The following is a 24,227-nucleotide window of genomic DNA, read 5'->3' on the forward strand; positions in this document are numbered from 1 at the left end:
TGTTGGCAAACAAGCATGTAAATGAGAATAAAATGTTATTTTATCAATATTTATTTGGAAATCTCTCCACTTCCATGTTTGGGTGATAATGTCATGGGATGAAGCATTACTTTGCCAGACCAAGTTGATGTGTCAAAAATGTAGAAAATTCCCCTTTTTCATGGCTAGTCATTTAGTTTTCTTAAAAAAAAGAAAAAGAAAACCTGACTGACTCTTTTTCTGTTCTGTTATTTATAGCAATTCTGTGTATACATTTCAGAAGCTGTTGTCTTAAAAGTGCAGACAGCAAGTCTGTCAAGAAAGTTTTTGTCAATATTCTTAGTAACACACATTCTCTGCCTTCTTTTTCTAACCTATGTAGCAACAATAGATACCCTTTAAGTTAAAGTCCATGTTTTAATCTTGTTTTTAAAGCGGCTGCAAAAGGTCTGAGAGAAGCAAAGCAAAGTCAGGTCTATTTATACATGACGCAACTGAGATAATTTCAGCTTAAATAAACAATATAAAGCCATATAAATTAATTATCTGTTAACTTAAATAAACTTTGACCATTTTTAATTTCTTTACCAGTTTTTTTTTTTAACAATAGTTAATTGCAATTACAGTGAAATTCAGACTGATTATAAATAGAGCTGCACAACATATGGAATTGCAATGATCAGTTTAAATGTGTGAAATATTGCAATTGTAAATCAAAGCTTGGATGCATCTTTTGTTAGGCTATAACATTCCAGAAATCCTGGAGTGTATTTGACCAGTTGGGTGGAGAAAGTGGTGTGAATATCATGATGATGGAAAAGAAAGAGAAGAGTGTGGAAAATGTGGCTTAATTGCAGATGATGTCATCAGTTTCATGCTTTGCCTAATTTTCAGTCTACTTAGCATCGATTTCAGTACCGCTCAATTTAGTTTTAAAACCTGGTTAGCCCCATAACTCTGGGAAGAAACAATATGCAGCTTGGTGCACAAGGTGGTGGTTACTTCAGGTGTCATCAGGTTTGGTAGTAATCTTGAAACTCAGCACAGAGAGAACCAATATGTTAGAAAAAAATACAGAGATCAAGATGTTTTTCACAGTAGACAAGCTGCTGCTATAGAAGAGTTTAGTTTTTTCATCTCAATAGAAACTTAAACCAGGAGAAATCTCATCACAATCAAGTTTCCAATTGTAACAAAAGCTAGGACAGATAGTTTCTATTAAAAAATGTGTTGTTTCGTTTATATTATTGCCTAAAACACATGCAGGATGTAGCTGGTTGTATCCGTTAGGCACCACAAGGGGGAGCTGGAGTCCCCGTCAGCTTTCACTATGTCTGCTGTAAAATCCCTATGCAAGGCCAAACAATGCAGTAAAAAGCAGCTAAAAGGGTCAGAAGATTTCTTTTGTTTGCATTCAGAGACACGTGTAAATTCTTTTGGAGAACAAACAGAGTTTTGCTTTGGTCTGATGTTAAAGCTGTCTTAAAGGGCCAGGGTGAGATAAGCTGCACGTCTTGGACAATTTGTGTTTTTCTTATCACAGCTCTTATGATATGTTCTGGTTCATCTGAAGTCTTGTAAGTGATTTTCAACCAGAGATTTTCACAAGTCATTTTTTCCAAATCCAACTTAGGTCTTCAGTCTCTAATGACTGACATCAGAAATAAACATGTCAGTCATTTTATTACTGTTTTATTTGTGAGTGTTGTCAATAAACACTCATTGAATCCACAGCGTCTAGGTCAGCTCTAATCCTGCATTCCAAACCTGTACTACTTGTCCTTTGGCCTAATTTTAAAAATGCTTCTTTTTTTTGTAATGACTGTTATTATCTGTATTGTCCAGGTCTTCATTATATATGGCACTAAATTTGGCTTCAAGTACTTATGTTTAATTTTACAACACACTAAATTAAACAAAGCTTAGTAAGTAATTTTAAGTGCTTCCAAATTCTGAATGAAAAGAACAGGAAGTGCTTTTATTTTTGAAATGTTCAGATGGAAGTGTTCATGCAATGTTGCAGCTCGCTCAGAAGTTGGTTACATTGATTTTTGTTTCTGAAACCATCCAAAGTTGTTTAATAAAGCCTTCAGTAGGAGAGCAATCTGAAGGAAGCTACAACTAATACAGACAGATTATGAGCCACAAACACCCCATAATAATCCACTCATAAGGTCATTTTTTCATAGTAAAATATGTGCAGCAGCTGGAGCTTCCCTTCACTGCATGCAAATAAATGACTCTAGTCGCAGACCAAGAGTCCAAGTCTCAAGTCTCAAGTTAAGTTGAGTCCAAGTTTAGTTTATTTTTGTGGCTTAAAAGCAACTTGTCCAACAGGAGCCTTATCTCTCGCTAGCATTCGACTTGCTTGTTTGTTTTGGTTGTATTTACCCAGAATGCCCTGCTCTGTCATCCTCGGTCCCCAGTCTGCTTGGCATTCACATATGCATTCAAACCCCATCACAGTTTACTTCAGCTGAACCGAGACCGAGGTTTGTAAGCGGACCGGAGTTCCCTTTTTTGGTCCGCATCAGAGTTTGGTTCACATCTACCCAAGTGAACCGAGCTTTCTACAAAGTGGACTTGGATTAAAGCGGACCAAACACGTCTGGTGTGAATGCACCCTCTGAGTTCAACAACTCAAACAAAAGGTTTAATCTTATGCTGAAAAAAGATACATATTAAAGTGAATTAAATTAAACTTTGCATGATGGAGTAAAGGACAAGGCTCAAGTGAGGATGGAACATCCTGGGAGTGGGATATGTGTGTGTGTGTGTGTGTGTGTGTGTGTGTGGCTGGGTGGGCTGTTGGTGGTGCAGGATTAGGAGGGGGTCTTTTCAAATTAGTCAGTGAAAAGAGCCAACAGAGACAGGTGTCACAAGGGTCAAGTGGATGTGTGTGTGGGGTATGAGTGTGTGAGGCAGAGCAAGACAAAAGGAGAAGATGAGTGTTTCTATTTGATCACAGTAGAGTCCTAATTGGGATGATGACTTTCTCTCCTGCCTTTAAAGTTCTCCTTACTGAGGAATTTCACCGGATCATCCCTAATGTCAGAAGGAAAACTCCTGTAAGCAGCTGCCAGGTGGTGTGGGTGTGTGTGTGTGTGTGTGTGTGTGTTATATGGCTGGTACTTTATGAAACAGGATGAACGTAATGTTCTTCTACATTCATCTCAGATCCAATAGGTTGACATCTCAACTCAGGTTCACTATTTATTCCAACAAAAGAGGAAATAAAGTTGATAAAATACAATAAAAAAAACCTAAACAAACAACAGAGCAGCAGCTCCAAACGAGCAGTTGGCGGCAGCAGCAAACAGTTGTAAAATGAAACAAAGCTACAATCTACAGCATTAATAATAACAGTTAAAAACATATACAAAACGTAGCTAAATTACTGTATATGGCTAAATTTGTCTAAAACATATGTTAAACTATAATGTAAAGAAAACACAAACCGTAGTCAGACAATAGAAAAAGGGGGAGGAGCTGTCGGTTACTGGTTGCTATGGTAACCACCAACTGTCAAGAGCAACGTAGCAGAACTTAAATCATCAGTAAATGTCTGGAGAAACAACTTCTTGACCAAACAAAATAAATTCAAAGAATACATAAGCAAATTTCGACAAACTTCACATCTATAATATTGTTAAAATAAACCCTGTTACATATGTATTTAGACAAAAAAAAACAAAAAAAAAAACTGTGCTAGATGCTGCGATATATAACGTTCAAAATCAGAGCAGCAAATTCAGAATATTTTTCAGAAAACATGTAGATGGCTCCTTAAAACGGTTTGTAGTAACTTCAGGTTGACGCCTTTCCTCTGATCTCTACTAAACGGTTAATCTGCTGTCCTACTGTTTTCAGTCTTGTCTGCTTGCATTTTGAGAACATTTATATGAATCTGAGTTTGAGGAAATGAAGAACATTTCCTCAAGGCCTTGACCTCATGTTGCCTAATATGCTTAGTAACGTGGCCTGATTTTTTTTAAGTTAGGCTTTGTAAAGTGATTATTGGTTATACAGCAGCTGCCTTTTGTTTAGCATCAAACTGAACTTTTTATTTTTGCCATACTCTCCTGTTAAATGAAAGAAATACGATTTAAACATATTGAGTTTAACCCACAGTAGAATATGAATTGACAGTGTTGGCTGTATTTTTGTTGCATATATTTGAGGTTGTGAGGTAGTTTGTAGGTTTTGGAATGATTTTCAACTATTTCTATGTTAACAGACAGCTATATAATGTTTGGTCTGGACTGAGCAAGTAAACTTTGAGAATTTGTAATAAATTCTATGCAAAACTTGTTCACTCAGAAATTTCAATTGATGTGTTCTGGAAGATGCACATGTAGATTTAAGTGTGACTTTTTGATGAATCGTCCAGAATGCTTACGGCTTATTTCTGACTTCATTTTTGGGAAAATGTCTTAACAAATGTGATCTAGCTGCCAACCTTTTAAGATTTGATTTGGCCTCAGATTTGCCTCTTGTGCAAATGCTGTGACTTTGCCAAATATTTTAGCGCTGTTCTTATCTCTCCACTTTGAACTACTGTATTTTTCAGCTTTTTGTACTGCTTGTCTCTGACCAATTACCTCTTTCTCCCTCAGATATTGGCTTTGAAGAATCAGTTATACACTATTAAGACATATTGTGAAAGGTGATGGCTACAAATCATTTCATATATTATGCAGTTCACTTCCTCGCTTAGGCATATTTATCGGAACACTTTATCTTTGCTATTTGCTGATGTGTTGCACATTTCAAGTTTGTAGTTGCCAGAAAGGCAGGATATTATCCCATAATGTCAAACACTCAGTCTATTTTTATGCTATTTCTTAAATTTGTACTTTCCTTGTCAAATGGAGTAATCTGTGGAATTTCAAAGCTGCAGATACCAACAAGAAGGTGGAGCTTGTAGTCTTGCATAAGTGCTTTTCTAATCAACAATGGATTTAAAGTCAATTTCCTGTTGAGCATTTTAGAAAATAAAACATACTGACTTCTGACAGTGGCGGTTCTGTTTGTTGATTAACTTTTTTCTTTGATTGACCTCTGTACCTTTAAAGAAATATTTAATATATAACACTAACCCTGTTAACATTAATGTGCTTGTTAAAATCTGTTACATCTGGTTACAATTAACCCCAATGATAGTTTGATCCATCATTGGAGTATACAAGGGAAGATACACAAAGCTATTTGTGGACGCAAAATGTTTGTAATTCTGAATTTAATCATTCTAATAACTCTACAATATGGTTTGATTATGTAAGATCATGTGTTAATGGAGGTTACCTGTTAAATGATTAAGGTTTAAATGATCCATTTAATGATGCATTTAAGAGACATTTCTCCTATATTCATGTATATATGGAAATTACTTTTGCAGATACTTTTTTTATTATTCCTTTATAATTGTAAAAGTGTTATTTGTAGAGCTGAGCTAATAAATCAATAATAACATACACCAAAACAGACACATAATCAATATCAACAAAAAATATGTCTGATGGAATTTTCTCACTCTTTGGTTACCTAGCAACAACTCACTCATTCTTGGCTACCTGGTAACAACCTGTTGAGTAACTTGTGCAGCAGCAGTTTCAGGTTTCACCACAGTGCCTCATAACTGCTTAAACATAAATAAACAATGACGTGGAATAAAGGGAAAAAATGAGTACAAATGCTTACGAGGAAACTTTATAAAATGGGACCATCACCAATTTGATAGTATTTTAGATATTTAAAACAAAAAAATATGTTGTATTGTTGTTGTATGGCTCACATGTCTAATGTAGAAAGTCATTATGTTGCCAATGATCCGATTCATTTTATATTCATGAATGAAAAACAGAAAAATACAACCTCCATGTGGATGTGGTGTGATTCACTGATTTCTGAGCAAACAAAGCGTGGTTTGATTCAGTGCTTCTGTGTGTATCTGTTGCCATCTGCTTTGTGAGTTCAGTGCAGAAACACAGCAAAACAAGAAACTGCTCTGCTTCATGAGTTTCAAACTCAGATTTTGCTAGAATCTTGTGATTGTTCTAGTTTCTTTTTATTAGATCAGTCTTGTTTCTGTTTTACTTTGGTCCAGTCCTTCATTATTGATGCTAGTTAATTATGTTTCTTAGGTCTAGTTAGTCTTTAGTGTTACATTTATTTTCTTATTTTATATGCAATGTCGAACTGGTTTTGTGCAAACTTTAGATGTTTCTCTTCTTCAGCATGTCTAAGTCAAGTAATTTGGTAATTAACAGGACTCTGTAGAAAAGCTGACATGTTGGACCAGTTGGTACATTCTCTATGAGCTGATCCTGTAAACCCCGACTGACTTTAAGACCAGGGTGCTGCTGTACTCAGCATCACACTAACTCCATGTTGTTGTTTTTCTTTTTCTTCTAATCTCCAAAAATGCTTCCAGACCTGAACCATTTGATTGTATTTTCTTTCCAGATTTACAGCCAAGAGTGCAGCAATGTGCTCCGGAGTCCATTGCACCTTCTTTTATACAGACAATGCTGCTTTTGCCTCATTTCTATGGTCTACTTTTCCTTTCATGACATATGTTAGGAAGTATTTCATGGATTGTAGAATCTGTGTCTTCACACGTCTAAAAAAATAAAAATAAAAATAGCTTCGATGTAGCATTTGGGGCCATTTCTCACTGTCACTGTTTCTTTAAGCTCCAAGGTGATTAAGCAAACAAAACCCCTACAACCTGAAAGAGTTGAGTTTGTGGTTCAGATAAGAAGCAGAATCAACAGGCAATCTCAGTTTTGGAGCAATTGAAAAACAATCTTCTGACAGGTTGAAGGGTTTCTCCTGTCTCTTGTCAGACATTGAAGTTGATCTATTTATGGATACAAAAGCATAAAAAAGTTTTATTCTTGCATTTTTTCTGGTGTCCTCATAATTTCTTAAGTTTCTTTGATAATTAAAACCTGCCTGTTTTATGTTGTAGTTCATATTTCCCTTTTTTGTTGTATATAACAGCTGTGGGAACATTACAACTTAATGTATATGTAATGGATATACACTTACCCATGTTTAGCATAATGACTCCAACTTGTGGTAGATTGCATCAGTCAGCCACTGATTTTAACCATGATTTCATTTTCTTCACCAGGTTCTATATAAAAGCCTCTGTGTAATATCTTGATTCAGTTTGCATTTCTTACTAACTGTCATTGTCCCTCTTGGACCCTTTCTTTTACTTATTCCCTGGATTCTTTCCTCTGCATTTTGTAACTTTATTTCGGCCGTCTGCATCTGAAATCGGTTGGTGTAATCATTGTGAAATAGTCCCGTTTGGAAAAAATGGCATCTGGAGCAAATATAGACCAAATAGCTAAAAACTAAAGCTCCAATCCTCAGGGATTCATTCTGACCCCTCAGGATTACTGCAGACCTTTCTGACTTTTAATGCTCTTTGAACTCAAAGTATGCGAGAGCTCATTCATTCATGTTTTGACATGTGAAGGTTAACCAATGGTGCTGGACCCTCCAAAGACTGACCCGTAGACCTCACTAGTTTCTGGGCTCTGTGTGTCTGAATGGGAGGTGTGGAGAAGCTGTGAATGAGAGAAACTGGAAGAAAGCAGATCATTGTGCTTTCAGTGTGTATAGTGAAGTCAGATTTTCAAAGCTGAGAGGCTAAGATGCATTTTTCTTCTAAATACCTTCATATTTTGCATATTTTATAGAGTTTTCATTAATTGATTTTTTTTTTTGTAATTTCTATTTGCGCAGTTCCATGGTCAATGGAAACACAGATGGTATAAACTGTAGCTTCAAGGCTCCTGCATACTTCATCCGAAGTGCCAAAATTGGCTCCCAGTGAAGTATAGACATGCGACAAAGATTACATCATTTTGTTTGCAAAGAGCCATTTGCCTATCGAACTCGACACCAGACCCTGGTTGAGGTATTTTACCAGAGCTGTGTGTTGTGTGATTGGTCAGCAGTTTGAGATAGCAGTGTTGATATTTTGCTTCAACTCGTCCGCTTCCTCTAGGGCTGGATGATATATGGCTGAAAAACGGATCACAATAAAAGCATTTCAGTCAATTTTCACGCCAAGCTTTTGTTTAATATTTTACAGTTGTGAGGCATAGTGGGAAACCTTAAACTGCTGCTGGGCAAGTTACCTAACAGATTGTTGCTAGGTAACTGAAGTGAGTGAGTTGCTAGGTAACCAAGGAGTGAGTGAGTCAGTTGGTTCTATTAACTTAGCTTAGCTCCTTTTGAGAGGTTGAGCGGCTGAAGTCTTTGTGAAGTGGTTCAGTGAATATTAAACACTCTATCAGATGTATTATTGATTATTGATATTGATCCTGTGTGTTTTGCGATATATATTATTGATTCATTGTTCAGCCCTGCAGTCTGTTGTCACTGTCACTGAGGTTCTTTGGTAAATAGCAACTCTAATAACAAGACTGTCAGATTGATTAAAAACACCAATATTTCCATGATTTTCCATGTTGTGTGTTCAGATTTGATGTTCTGCATTCCTTAGTGGGGAGGACCAAATTTGAAAAGTGGCAAAGGTCGGTGAGACTTCTCAATCATCATGAAGAGGAGGAAGAGATGATTTAAAGAGGGACTGAGTGAGTTTTGAAAGAAACCAGAATCGACATGAATTGAGAGCCATCAGCGTTAAGAAGAGCTCTGACACTGTGGGAAAATGTTGGGGACTCAGAGTAGCAGAAGGAAATTGACCACCAGGGATCCTTTGTTGAAACCAGGGAACAAGGGCAGATGTGACGTAACACATCCTTCTCCTTAAACTTACACAACAGTTTCATTAAAGCCGCTCATTAGGGGTTATCGCAGTTAAAAATAAGAGATCAGCTGTAAGACAAATATTGTGACATGCCAAAGAGATTGTGATGAAATGTTACAAAAAGCCAGAATCCAACCTCTGGGTCTAGATTTATGAAAATGTAAAAAAAAAGAAGATTTATCTCCTCTCTCCTTATTTGCATCAGTTTCATGGTCTGCTCTTGTAAGTCACAACTTGTTTACTACAGAGAGACGTTTAAACACCCCAGCCATGCTCACATAGAAGTTATCCAGCAGCGACTGTAAAACAAATACATCCGTGATGAATTTTAAACTCTAACACTGACAGAAACAGAGAAAGAAAACACACCACTGAGTTTGAGCCGGTTGTTTGGTGAAGAAAAATGCAGCGGTTAGCGACTTCACATGCAAATAACTACCAGATTATTCATGCAAGAGTTTCCATATCCGTTAAATTTAAAGGAAAACAGGTGATTTATGTGATAATGGCTCATAATGCTGGAGTTTTTGTGACACACACAAAATTATTTCTTTTTTTTTCAGTGCCAGAATATAATACGTTTTGAGTTATTTTTGATTTTGTGAAGCCTCAACAATTTCTAAAGAAGCTCAAAACTTCTTTCAAATATTTTTTATAATATGTTAACATTATCTCTGTAAAGATTTTATAATTCTAAAAGTCAAGCAGAGGAAAAACATGAAACTGTAGTCTGTCTGTCAGACATTGACCTGTAATTGATCTTATACTTTCAGTGTGATGCTGTTTTTCTTTTCCTTCATGCACAGAACTCCAGACGCTCCTTGAATGTTATGAACCTGCAACGTAATATTTATTTGTCCATCACTGACTTGTGGACTGCTTTGGTTCATGTGTGTTTTTCAACTTCAATTGAAGTTTATCTTTTACAGGAGTTCGTATTTTATGTGTAAATATCTAATGTTGTTTAATACAACAGTTTTTAGCCTGTTTTGAAACAGTTCGACAAAAAAAACAATACAACCTAAGACAGAAAACTCCCAACTGAAAAGTGTGTTTTGTTTGAAAGTGAAGTGTTTTCATCCAACCACAGTGTTTCTCCTAAACCTCATTGAGATTTTCACTTCAACAACAACATATTTAGGTATTTATGCATACGATAATTTGATCAACTCGAGTGAGTGAATTCTCAATGGAGTCATTAAAACCAATTTTAAAAATGTATACAATCATTTTCTTTTTCAAAGCTGCCTTATGTTGTTGATCAGTTTGTGTTACTCAGAACAATTTGATTTTCAACTTGAAACGCATGATCACATTACAACTATGCAATGTGTTTTTTTCTGTCAAAATATGGCAACAAAAGCATGTGTTTTCAATTTTTTCAATCTTTGTGTTAAATACAATATAACTATAATCTATCTAATATAAATCTATCCATTACGTTGGATAATTTAAATGTATAATATACGGTACAGACCAAAAGTTTGGACAGAAAAGACAGTTAAGCATGAACATAGTTTGTGGTCATTTCAACAAAACTAATAAAGTTATATAATATTATGTAATCTATATTATATAACTTTATTAGCTTATTGTAATAAAGTTAAATCCAATAATAACTTATATATTTTATACTATATTATAATACAGTATAATTAGATTATAATATAATAGTATAAAATAATTATGCTATTTTGTCATCAAATATTATAGAATAATATAAGACTATTATATATTATGTTATATTATACTATATTATATTTCTTTATTAGCTGGGCTGAAATGCCAGTAACCACATCATCTGAGGTACAAACTTTGTTCGTGCTCAAACTGTCTTATAAAATAACCGTCAGCTGTGAGCAGCACATAAAACATTTTAATACAGTGACTTAAAAAGCATATTTCTTTGATGTTCTTTGTGTTTGCGTGTCTGACAGAGCTTTTCCACATCGGCTGTGTGCCTGAGTGTTTTACCATCTGTTCTTCAGGGTTCAGCTCCCCATCAGTGTTTTGTTGGCTCTGCCTCATTTTTGGAAAATCCAGCTACTTGGCTGTTTGTGTTAGCTGTCAGTCCTGCAGAGAAGGAGCCGGCTTGGTGATTTCTTTTTTCATTTAATTTTTCAGTGTGTACAGAGTTATGTTCCCGTGATCCATAAACACCTTCAGGATTTGTGACACCACTTCAGAAGGCTTTCTATAAACAAATGATAAAACGTTCAGATGTTTCTGAAAAACACTTGACTTTTGTCTGCCTCAGTTTGACCTTGTGCCTCATATTTCTCCATACTTTCAGTAAAAAATGTCCATGTAATGTAACCAGATACAACAAACAGAAGATATGATTTAAAACCTTCTTCCTTACCTTTGAAATTGTATCTTTACTCTTTCCCCAGAAATTAGACCCTGGGCTTTTTAGCAGATATAAGAGAATAATTTCTATATTTCAGTTTGTTTTTAGGATTTAAAAGTTTTTTTTAATGAAATCTTTTATATTGAATGTTCTAGAAAAAGCTATTGTTTCAGCAAAAACTCCATCTCAGATTTCTTTCTTTTTCATTAACTTATTTTTTTTTGTCAAACTGGCATATTTAAGATAATAAGATCATGAATTAAATTTAAAAATGTGTTTGTTTTTTTTCTTTGCCATTTGTGTATTTTTCCCTTTTGCTTGTGTAACAACTTTAGAAAATGGGCTTTTATTTTTTTTTCTTATAATGTTTGAAATTCACCAAATCCTGATTAACACTGAAGAATCCTAATTTTAGTCATATTTTTTTAGTTTTCTGTATTTTGTTAAACACTAATACTTGTACTGTCAACCACTCTGGCCAGCGCTAAGAGGTAGGAGGTTTTCTTTGCTCTTGGTTAAGCGCACATTTTCTGAAATATATAAGATAACTGTAAATACCAACTACAAAGCAATAGCTCCCAATGAGCAGTTAGCAAGAGTTAACATTTGTAAAATTACATATAGCTAAAATGGACAACATTAATAATGATAAGTTAAAAACATACACAAAACGTAGCAAAATTATTTATGAAACACTGTATATCATTCAATTTGTCTAAAACGTATGTTAAAATAAAATACTTGTAAAGAAAACACAGAGCTGATTCTAATACGTACCACAGTTAAAGTCAGCAGTGGAAAAAGGGGGAGGAGCTGTAAGTTACTGGTTGCTATGGCAACCACCAACAGTCAAGAACAGCAGAAAATAACTTATCTATTCTTGCTTACGCACGTGTTCCTCTGCGCGTGCCTGGGAAGATTATTAATGTAATCAACTACAGAATGGAAAAGGTGCATGATTAATAAATTAATGATAAACAAATTAATAATAAATTAACCTTCTGCATACTCCTTTTCAGACTCATAGGCAACAAACAAGTGGTGTATTGGTGTATATTTTAGTATGTATGTTTGGTAATAGGGTAGTACACTTGCAATATGCAAGTTCAACTTTTTATTATGTGTTTTCTCTTGGTAAAATTCAATTCAAATGCTTCCCACCCCTAGTGTGCAGATTAAAATTAATAGGAAAACTTAATAAAACAAGTTAAAAACACTCATAGGTTTGTTTATTTTAGCAACAATCAAAATGCGCTTCATCTTGTTTAGCTATCTTAGCGGTTCCTTCATTTCAAAACTGTTTTATAATCCGTAGCTCTATAAAAACCCAGGAAACAAGAGGAAAGATGAAAATAGTGAGTGCCATTGAGTCTCTGCTGCTTGTTGGCGTTTCAGGGCAGGAAGCAGAATCTGTCAGGTGACAGTCTCGTTTAAAGGTTCTCAATTGTTTGGTTCACAAATCCAGAGGGACGGCTTTTTCCCATGCTGAAGGACAGTCCGTGTGTGTAAATATGTGGACACTCGTAAATAAACACATTCTTCCAAAAGGAAACATTACAAGTGGAAAATTGAGTGTCTGTTTGAAAAGCCTCTAATACAAAGGCGAGTGTGTATGCTTGTGTTTGATATGGCCTTGGTTGCAGCAAAAGTATTGTTTCTGATTGTGCGAATGTTAAATTGATCATTATCATTAATAGTACAATAGCATACGAGTAACGGCATTGAAGGTCAGGAAATGAGATTACATTCACACAGACTAGTCATAAATTTGTCAAACTGCAGCTGCCTGAAGTTCTGCTTTGATTCCTGACTAAACCTATTGATTAGAAATAAATCAAGACTTTTTAATGTGACATCATGTCCGACTGGCAGCAGAATCACCAGATAAAGATCCTGTATTGGAAGCACATAGAAAAAAACCCAAAACAAAACAAAACCAAACAATGGGTTCTCTCAGTTTTTGATGGACATTAATTTATTTTTAATTGTTAAGGCCTGTAAGAAAGCTTAAGGTTTGTTTAGGCCTATTCACTGCCTCTGTAAGGTGTTTAAAGTGTTAAACATAAACGCGTAAAAACAGCTAGAACTTTACCAGAACAAAAATAATGTGATTGCAGAACAGAATACCAGGAAATACCTCCATTTTTTATTTTGCTGCTACATTATGCAGTTTAAGGTTTGACTACTAAAACGTTTTCATAATGTCTATTTTTATCTTAAATGGAAAATATTTATGTATTGTTTGTACCGTTTTGGTTTAATTATTGCTCTGATTGTGTTGTTCTTTCTGTAAATGTTCTTTTTTTGTGTGTTTGTATGCTCCATTTAACAATGAATCGATTACTAAATTAGTTGATGATCATTTTAATAGTCGATTAATCACGATAAATCAGCACAGATTAATTGTTTCAGCCTTAATTGCGTTAATCAAACAGTTGATTGTTTGTCGCACCAACTGGCATGTTGTAGCATTTCAGGCAGACCATATGGAGAAGCAGGTCACATGTGGAGTTGATATGCTAGTTTTGTGACTGATTTTATTAAATCAAGACTGCATCTGGCTTCACCAGAGACCCCCCACAGGATGGCCATGTGCTCAACCCAGAGGGAGGTCGCAGTGAAGCAGAAAAGTAGCCGTCTCCAAGCTGAAGAAGCACAGAGACGTGCTGCACCGAACCCAGCCACATACCCTGCAGAAGGGGCCATTACTGCAGAACGTAAAGTTTTGTGGCATTGATTTTCTTAGGGAAGATGGGATTGGTGCCAACTGGTGCTGCTCCATTAAAATTCAACACATGTCCTGATGTGAAGGCATTAATGAACAGGTTAGAACCAGAGACTTTGCTGTCCATCAGTGCAGAAAGTGTTACAAAAACACTTCTGGGGATGTGAAGCTCCAGTAAATCACAATGAGAGCCATCCTTCATGAATAGAGGAAACCTGGAACAGTGGTTTTCCTTCCAAAAGAACTCCAAGTGCACACAGGTGACTTATCCTAGAGAACACACAAGAACCCAGAACAACTTTTAATGTACTGTAAGACCCATTTATCTCAGGTGACATCGTGATAATGACACAAACAATGTTCATGATCTTCATGATTCGGCAACAAGAAAGAAACTGGGAAAAATGACATCAATGACAGAAGTCTAGAACAACTGCTGAATTAAAAGCTGTTCATCCAACATTTACCAAAATAAACATCTGGATTTATCTCTACGATTGAAGACTTTTGCAGAAATATTCTGTGGACTGATGAGTAAAATGTGGACATTTTTTGAAGCCCTGTGTCCTGTTACATCTGTGATAAACTAAGCTGTTTAGAAAAAAACAACATAAAACTGACAGTAAAACATATTTGGTAATTCTGTCTGACACTTGACACTTGATTGAACCATTAATTAAGTTTCCTGTCTGAGAATGTCTGGCCACCAGCTTGCGAAATGAAGTCTGATGGTCAACTCCACCTTTGAATGGCCCCCAAAAAATGCTAAATAAAAGTTTTGGAGCAGCTTAGTCAAAGTTTAACCTTAATTCTGATAGAAATGCTGTGGCTTGATTTGAAACTGTTCATGCGTTATGAAATCAAAACAATTCTCAAAGAAGAGTAACAGTAATTTGTTTATCCACCATTAGCACATTTAGCCGCTTTGATTGACAGCGCTAAGCCCCGCCTTCTGGCTCTGATTGGTTGTTTTTGGTAGTTGGTGCATTTCTTCAGACTGATTTTCACAGATTATCTGACTGAACAAACTATCACAATATGCTTACAGTTTTAACTAATATGTAAAAAAACCCCCAAACCCTCCAGCGTTCAGGGTATAGATAATACGTACAATCTGTGACTTTGTAAAAACTGTTCCCAGGTTTGTCAGAAGTAATCACCATGTATACTTTGAGGTTGGAGTCCCTCTCTGAGTGAAGGTGTTTCTTGTTAATTACAGGACACGTTACCAAAGCCGGACATGGAGCAGAAGCTGCGTTCAGCCTCCAGTGTAGATGAACTGATGAGTCTGATCTATCCTTCATATTGGGCTGCTCTGAAGTGCAGATCCAAACTTTCTGCTGCTGCATCCTCAGCTTCCAAATTCACTCCGAGGCCACAGACTCACCGGCTGCGGCCGCTTTCTGAAGCCGAGGAGCCAACATACGCTGCTGCCTACCTCAACTTGGATGTCCTTAAAAGTAAGTGTCTTCTTTTTTCCCCTTTTACACCTACATGTAAAAAAAGCCTTTTCCAATGGGAGTTGTACATAATGAGGATTTCTGTCACGCACAGCGCTATGTTGTTTTTAAGATTGGACTAAAGTTTCCCATCTGGGAACAATGCCTGTAAGTAGATATTTGCCATTGGCTGGTAGTCAGCTGTAGGTGTTTATATGGAGCGTCTCAGATTTGTTTCAGATGTTTACTTTTAAACGGTCCATTTTGTCAAGCCGCTTTTTCTTGACAATTTGACTTAGAAACAACAGAAACAGAAGAAAGATGACTTGGGAAAGAGTACACATTACCTTCCTTAAAACTTGCACCTAAATTTGCACTTTTTCAGAGAATATAATATAAAAATGATTTTGTTTCTCATGACTAATAGTTGGATGAACCCATTTAATATTTAACTATTATGTTTGCTCCTTTTAAATGAGGATGAAAATCAGAAACCACTCAAATGCACCTCATCAAAAGTTTACATAAGCTGGGAGTTTTGGCCTGATGACAAAAAAACAAGCATGTAAAATGTTCCTAAAGGTAACTTTGCTTAATGTTGAGCTGTTAGCTGAAATTAGCCTGTGTGTTGAAAATGTCAGGGAGTTTTTGGCTCCTGTGTGTTTCACCCAGTCATCCTGTGATTTTTGACCTTGTTGGATTTAAAGTCACAGGAAAAATGTAGTCATTTTCAAAGGATTTCTGGGAGAAGGTTGCGATCTTTATAAACAGGATAATGATGTAAAACCAAAGCTAACTGTGTTTGAATCCTCATTAGGAAGTGTACAATGATTGAACCAAGCAACAAATGTCTGGAAAATTGTTCAGCATACAAAGGAAATCCTACAAATGGCTTCAGCCAACATACTGGTAGTGGAACTGTTTCGACGTGCAGAATAAAGAAAAAAAATGTGCTGCATGGTCAAGTAGCCAGACGAAAGTCATTACTTGGCCCAGAGAGCCAAAAAAACCCTGAAACAAAGTTAACTTTATGGCTACGACTGTCAACGCTACATTTACACCATGAGTGTTCTTGTGTGAGCTACAAAGACGCAAAGCATTTGGTTAAAATCGATGAGAAGATTTATCCAGAAGGTTATGAGAAAATACTCATCAGTTCAGAAATCGTGCATGTGGCTCTGATCCAAAACGAAAGTCGACCTGTCATAGATTACAGAAAAGAAAACTAAAGTTTCTGAAGGGGCCATGTTGATCATATAGCCACTTTGGAGAGATCTCAAACATGCAATTCATCCAGGAAAGAACAAGACTTTACAGGAACTGGAGACTTTTGGCCAGAAAGAATTGGCAGCTTTATGGGTTGAAAATAACGTTTCTCACCCACAACAACCACAAAAGACTTGAAGCTGTCAGTGGTCTGTTGGGTCATTAGTTCCTATTGTCTTTATGATTTAAAAAGTGCAATAAATTGTTTCATAATAAATGGCTTTGGTTAAAAACTAACAATGACTTACCAAAATGGTTTTCTGTTGTTTATATTCTCTGAAAAAGGCACAAACACTACAATTCTGTTAGAGTATTTAAACTCATAAGCACACACAAAATATTGATAATTTGGTGTAATGTAAGCGTTACGTTCAGTTGTATCTTGTCTAGAAAATCCATTCATGTATATGTAACGTGTTTAAGAGTTAGTATCCAGTTAGTATCCAGGTTTGGACAAAATACTGATGTTTGTCAGAATTTCCAAATGTCTCTCAGCTTGTCTTCTAGTTTAAACTTGAAATGATCCGATTAGAAGCAGAAGTTGCACATTTAAACAGAGCAGCTTTCAGAACCAGGGCTGTAATTTTATCAGAAACAAAAGTAATTACAACAGCATTCCTAAAATTCATAATTATGAATCTGATATCGATTACTTATTTATCAACATTTTGAGGATTCTTTTCCATTATTTCCATGACACAATGGAACAATAATTTGTATTATGCCATTTTTTGGCAATAAGTTAATGTTTTTTGTGGTATTTGTAAAATGAGCTGTTTCAAAAACTTTCAGATAAGTCACAATCGATGGGCACAGGTCTGTTACCTAGCAACCAAAGTGTAGCTCCAACATGTTTGATCAGCTGGTTTTACCACTGTACAATGGCTGCTGGAAAAGATAAGTGTTCTGTTGTTGACTTACCATCCAGAAACAACTTATGGTGTTCCTGTTGGCTGTGCGGGAGGCTTTACTTCTGCTTTTCAAAGATGTATGGGTGTATAATTGCGCATCTGTTTGCAGCCATTTTCACATGCGAGTGTAAATGTTGAGTTGACGGCCGTGGCCAGCAGCAGCTTAGTTGAACTTAAAGTGACAAGACGCCCTAAAGCAGAACAACAGAACTGGGCAGACTAAAATCTTAAAACAATTTTGAGCAAAAAATATAATGAACATGATTTGTAAAGCCCATAGATCTATCCTAACCTGTTCTAGAAGCATAATAAGTCACCATTAAGTATCCCAGTCTCTAAAAACATACATTATGTTGAGCATTAAGGGCAATATTAATATAGAGTATGACTCTGTGACACTTTAAATGTAATATCTTACCAAGCTTTGCATCCAAGTCTTTGTTATACTGAACACATGACGATTGGGATGCAATACTTTGTGCAGCAAAAAAATAAAAGATAAGAAAAGAAATGTTGCAAACAGCTGACTTTTTTGTGTGCAGGTATAGAGTTGGAGTGGAGGAAAACTCAATGCATGCCCAGGGAAGTGTGTGTTGATGTGGGCAGGGAGTTCGGGGCTCCCACCAACGTCTTCTATAAGCCACCGTGTGTGTCTGTATATAGGTGTGGAGGATGCTGCCCCTCCGAGGACAAACAATGCAGAAATATCTCCACCGGTTACCTCAGCAAAACTGTAAGTTAACAACATTCTTCCCTTTTGTGCTATTGATTTTACATTGAATGACAAAGTTGCTACAAAACATGAATAACATTTAATCCGTTAAAGTGAACACCAGTCAAACTGAAAGAAAGGGTTTACGTATTCTACTTCTCACCATTTACAGGTTTGCTGTTGTCACAGCTGTTTTCCTGTTACCATGACGAAGCTTTTCAGCATGTTGCAAGCTAAGTTAAGCTGGCTTGTGAAATATTTATTTCAGGATTATTCAAAATCACTGTAGCCAAAATTACTCACTATGAAACATTAGACACTCACTAATAAAACTGTCTTTGCTGAAGGTTTGGAGCACAGCAGGCCTCCATAGACATGTTGCATGTTATTGTTTACATCTGGAAATTTTGCGCATGCCATCCGTAGCCTCACTGCCGCGGTAATACATTTTAGTTGACAAAATGAAACCCGGAGACATGGGTATTATCAATTTAGTGTGGAAAGCCACAGAAAAGAGAAAATAAGGCAGAAAAGCGTTGAAGAATAACACAAAGTCGCTCATTTTCTTCTTTTTTCTTGCTCTCTGTGCTACACACAGGCTCATTGCTTTGGCAACTTACAACAACGGTGCTAATGTATCAGGATTCAACATCACATTCAACATTCTGTATTCTGAACCGAATTCCACAGCACATCTACTTGTTAAGTTTGTCAAAGTCAAGCTAGCATAACTGCTTGACATAACTGCTTTCCTCTTTCTCACTATTTTTTTTTTTTATTTAAAGTTGTTTCTGACCTTGTTAGCTGTCATAGTGCTGACAAATAGTACCAAAGCACTGGACTCCTTTTTCTTTTATACATCATGCATACAGATGTAACTTATGTTGACAACTTGACAGCTAAAACCAGTGGTAGTCAACGTCAGCCAGCATCTTGTGTGATGTCACTGCAACGTGTTGCAATCAGTCTGGAGATTTCTACGGGAAAGGGACATGGCCAGTCGTCTGTTGATATTGCTCATGCAACAGACAGCATTAGCAATCAAGTGCATTAAAAATGCATTAGCATCTATTGAGTTTGGGTGGGTATTAAACCTCCCATACCAGAAAGAGCAGGAGTTTTTAAAGAGACAGAGGCCCAATTTCAAGGCGTTAAATTAAAAAGTAAATTTTTTTTTTTTTTAGTCATATTTGATAGACAAAGCATTTTTTAACAAGTGAAGGAAAGATAGTTTATTGATTGTACTATAAAATAGCACTATATGCCTGGAAAACACATATTACTGCCCAGTTTCCCATCATGCTCCACCTCCTCGTGTTCTTACTTCTGTGTGTAAACATCTCACCTCTCAGCACTGACAGCTTTGCCTTAAAATGAGGTAAATCCTCTCAGCTGGTTTGTTCATTTCCACATAGATTCTGATAATGGAAGGACCCTAGCAGTGCGTAATGGCTTATTGTTTTAGCTCAGCTGTGCTAGTCATTTCCTAAGTGGTAATTGAATGAACTGGTGGTAGCAGTTTAAGCGAATGGCTCCTTTGTTATATGAACTCTTAGAGCAGATTCAATCAGCAGAGGAAGTTGAAATAGCCAGAGTAGTTTAAGAATGTTGCTATCTCTTAATTTAATCATCTACGTTTTGCTCGTACTTCACCAGAGCCAAACCAAGGCATAAGCAAACTACTCCGCTGCTTTAACCATCAGGGATCTCGCATGAATGCTCAAATTAAGAGTTAGAAGTTTTATATTTGTTTATTGAGAATGAGAAAATTTGACTTGAATGTTTCAGTAAAGTTTAATTAAAACATTCTAAGTTGTTTCAAATTGTAATTTAGGTTTAATGGGATTGGCATACTTACTTTGTAAAAGAGCAAATAATAATCTTTATTATTTGTTGTGTTACCATAGTTACAATCTGATGCTATGAGGTTAATATTTAATTTTTGTTTAATTTCCTGCAGTGCAATAACCAATTATTGGTAATTGATTTTAAGACCAGCCAACTAAACGCAGCCCCTCTCCCACACTGAAAAAAAAAAAAAGTCTGTAAAGACATTACCGTTTAAAATTAAGTAATTTTTTTTTACCATATTATAAAATACGGTAAAATTCTGGCAACCACAGCTGCTGGTATTTTACTTTTTAAAAAATAATTTTTACAGTGCAGACTACACCAACTCTGGATCAAAACAGTTACTGGGAGTGATGGTGTTATTTAAGGCCTATTTAAATTCTATTTAAGGCCCCAATTTCACTGTGATCCAGTCCTGTTCTTCCCTATGCACGATGTTCAACAGAGTAATATGATGCATTTCTTCTTTTGTTAGAGACTTTTATGTTTAATCACAGCTATAAGTTCAATAAGGATAATGAACTACTAGATGGATAAAAGCGCCATATTTTGCACACATACTGACAGACTCCCTCTTTTACATCTTTTTACAAAAATATCTTTTACAAAAATAGGACAAAATGACAAAATATGTTCGGTAAGGTAAACCTGCAAACCTCTGGTTTCATTCCCAGTCTGTATTTTGTCCATTTCAGCTGTAATGGGCATGGCGAACTTAACGTGCGGTTCATTTCCGCAGATGCTTTTTATCATGTTGAAAGTCGAATTCCATCTGGTTGGAATGTCTTGAATAAGCGGCTCTTTCTTTTGTCATGTTGAATTTGCTATTGTCTGAATGCTGCAGTACGTGCTGGACAGCGTGTAAAGTTGTCATCGACTTTTTTGCACTTGACAGAGATTCTGTCAAACGCGCCATTGTGCAGAGATGCTGCAACTGGACACTGTGTGCAACGCAGGGATAAAACACAGCGATCAGATTTCCTGCATTATGTTAGAAAGTGTGCAGATTTTTTTCGGAAACATTCATTGCTGTGCAACACATAAAATGTTCTGCCCATGTTCTATAGTTTGTTTTAATTCACGGTTTCATATGTTCTTCGGTGGATTTTTATATCCTGATTCTGGCGATGTTACACATCACTAGAGTTAGATAGGAACTAGCTACTCAATTATTTTTACTTGAGTTATGTTTTTGAAAAAAATTACTTTTAGAAGTATTTTTTATTATGCTGTACTTTTTGCTTTATTTGTGTAGTTTTATTCTGAACTATTTTTACTCTTACTTGAGAAATCTTTCTGGATTTTCAACCAACTGAATAGAAAACAAACATGTTTTAACCAAAAATGCATCAGACACGCACCTACAGTTTTTGTTAAAGTTTCATAAGGTTTATATTTACTTTTATCTGATTTTAATTTTTTGTTACTTATATGAATTATTGCCTTTTCCATCTTTAAAAGACCAAAATTTCCACTTAACTTTATATTTTGGTCCACCTGATGATGTAAGTTTTAGATATTAAATGAAAATTTGATCAGTTGCTATACTTGCATTTTTACTCTTAATTGAGTAATTTCTTGGATGGCTAATAATTGAGTACAATTATTGGATACTTTCCCCCCTATGCACACCACATTATTTTGACAGGATGCACAAAATAAAGTTTTAAGGTTGCTGCATTTAGAATAATATTCCAGTTGTTGAAAGGAAGATCTCAAGTTTTTTTTTTTTTTTTTTTTTTGAGAAACAACCACCTTTCCGTTAAGTTGCAAGTAAAAAAGTCCAAGGCCGAAACTGAGCAGCTTTCCTTCTGGCAGCAGACACAAGGCTGAATGGAGAGCCACAATCTTTGAGGTTTCACAAGACATTCCTCCTCTCTTGTGCTTTCCAAACTGTTTTTTTTGGCAATGGGGCTCAGACAAGTCGCTAAAGTTTGGATACTTATATGAGTGATGTAGTACATCATCTAAATCACACGTGACTAGATAGAGTTCAACTGACTCCTAATGAGTTTTTTAATGTTACTTAAAAATAATTGGCCTTAAAATGTACATATGGCAAGGTGAAGGGTGAAATAACGGTTTCTGCTAAGAGCATTCTGTGGTTGGTTTCGTCACCATGAAATACTCAGTTGGATGATTGCTTTGGCGTTGGCTTGAAGCAGCTGGCTGAATTTGAAAGAACTTAGAAAGCAATAGAATTATACAAACTGTAATTTCCAGTTTGACTGTAAGTATCTTTAACCGTTTTTGGGTCTCGTGTGGCTCTGTGCAAAAAGGTTTTCGCTTAACATCTGTTCTGCTGTTTTTTTTTAAAATGGGTAATTTCATCTGTTGGACTTTTATGTCGTATCCGAAGTGTTCTGGTTTTGTCGTTGTTGGTCATGTTGCCTTCAAAGGTCTAAACGCCCCGTCTGTTGCTTTTGAATATTTTTCTGCACAGGAAATTGTTAAGGTCTTGAATAATACAGTAGTAATTTCTCTACATGCTCTGAACTGTATAATGTAATACATAATGTTGTATTCAAAAGACCAGAAGTGTCCAAAGTGCGGCCCGTGGGCCATTTGCGGCCCTCGGAGTAGTTTTGTGTGGCCCCTGGACGCAGTTTAGGAAATGTTTAAATGAAGTTGATGCAGATGGAGATTTCTTTTTTTTTGTATGAGGTTTTCAATGACAAATTTGATATCTTAAATAAAACAATTTTAGGTTATTCTTTTACCAGCCATGTTTGTTTGTTTGTTTATTTGCTTTCATGTCAGTGTCATAGTAAGTAGGGCCACAAATCTCCACCAACCTTTTACTCAGAAACAGACACCCAATAATTAAACTTGGCGATATCCAGTTAAGAGTTTCCAAAGGCAGTTTTTATTTTTGTTGCTAGGAATAAACTAATTAGGATATATTTACCAAAAGTTTATCTTGTCACGTCTGAAGAAGACAATGACCTCAACTTTCTCCTTCACAAATTGTAAATAAAAATGGAGTGGCATCAGACTCGACAGATTGCAGGATTTTTCCTGTCTTTGGCAGAAGACCAGAGGGAATTACTGCTGCAAGCACTAGATTCACTTGTTTGTTTTGAGTGTATTTACCCAGAATGCCCTGCACTGTCGTCCGCTTCCTTCTTCTTCGGTTCACTTTCCTCCATATTTGCAGTAAAACCTCAACAGAGTTCACATCAACCAAACCAATACTTTTAGTTTTTAGGCAGACCAGAATTAGCTTTTGTTTACCCATATGAGTTCGGTTCTACATTCACACCTCCCGAAATGAACTGGACATTCTCAACAAATGAACTAAAGTTTGGTCATATCTTCTGGAAAGTTGTTTTCTCTGATTACTTGGTAAGATTTTGTATTTTTGCACTAAAAATGACATTTACAGGCTACAAATGACATTTTTCATTTTATAAGTTAAATTAAATGTATGGGAACATTGAGAGCTGAATAACTCCAGAGCCGTGTCTGTCCAAAGATCGTGTAAAGAAAAGTGTTTAGCTGTGTGGAGCTCAGTAAAATGTCCCACCCAGCAGCACACAATGCCACAATCAAAGGAAGTTCACAAGAGATTTGGAAGAATATGATGTGTATGTGGTAACGTCAAAAGTTTGGACACGCCTTCCCAAACTTTTGTTTTTTTTGTCGTCATTGTGGAAATACTAAAAACATCAAAACTATGAAGTAATGCATCAATGTATGAGATAAAAACACGGTTAATTTCTCAAAGTAATCACAGTTTGCAATTCTCTACTTGAAGAAGTTTCCCACATTTACTGAATGGTTTGTCACTCGGAGTCAGCTGTTACAGAAAACACAAAAGCTTTCACAGGTTTGTTAGTTTTGGCTGATTTACTTTACTTTTCTGCTCTTTTTTTACTTTTTACCAGAAAATATTTCTTACTTTATTTGACTACATTCTGATTCTTTTTGAAAAGCTGTTCACCTGATATTTAAAAGCTTTCAGTTAAAAACTCTCCAGATTAAATAATCTGATCTCACATCTACGTTTTTAGTGTTATTCACTTGACCAGTTTTATGTTTAAGTGCTTGTTTATCAGTGTGGGATAGATTTAGGGAATGGATTAAATTATGAGTTTTAAAAAAGTACAGATATGAACCAATTTAGGAGTTTATTATGAAATATGTTTTTTTTTAGGATGGGTATTTCAAAGACCAAAAATGCTATTGATAATATCAAAA

General features: G+C 35.8%; 2 protein-coding genes across 7 annotated transcripts in view; one reads left to right on the plus strand and one right to left on the minus strand.

The window, feature by feature from the left end:
* naf1 (nuclear assembly factor 1 homolog (S. cerevisiae)) overlaps positions 1-24,227 on the minus strand; it is a 67,837-nt gene that overhangs the window by 19,346 nt on the left and 24,264 nt on the right. The window lies entirely within an intron of this gene.
* The window catches only part of vegfc (vascular endothelial growth factor c), a 58,098-nt gene that overhangs the window by 14,524 nt on the left and 19,347 nt on the right, over positions 1-24,227 (plus strand). For 2 of the 5 annotated variants that reach the window (XM_044113996.1, XM_044113994.1), the window contains exons 2-3: positions 15,068-15,308; positions 18,007-18,197. In XM_044113996.1, coding sequence (XP_043969931.1) covers positions 15,068-15,308; positions 18,007-18,197 — 432 coding nt within the window. Of the gene's footprint in view, positions 1-8,483; positions 8,598-12,050; positions 12,075-15,067; positions 15,309-18,006; positions 18,198-24,227 lie in introns of those variants that run through there. The other 3 variants (XM_044113995.1, XM_044113999.1, XM_044113997.1) reach the window with 3 other exon arrangements.

This window comes from Gambusia affinis, linkage group LG04 (genome assembly GCF_019740435.1).
Source record: "Gambusia affinis linkage group LG04, SWU_Gaff_1.0, whole genome shotgun sequence".
In the NCBI taxonomy this organism is placed as follows: Eukaryota; Metazoa; Chordata; class Actinopteri; order Cyprinodontiformes; family Poeciliidae; genus Gambusia; species Gambusia affinis.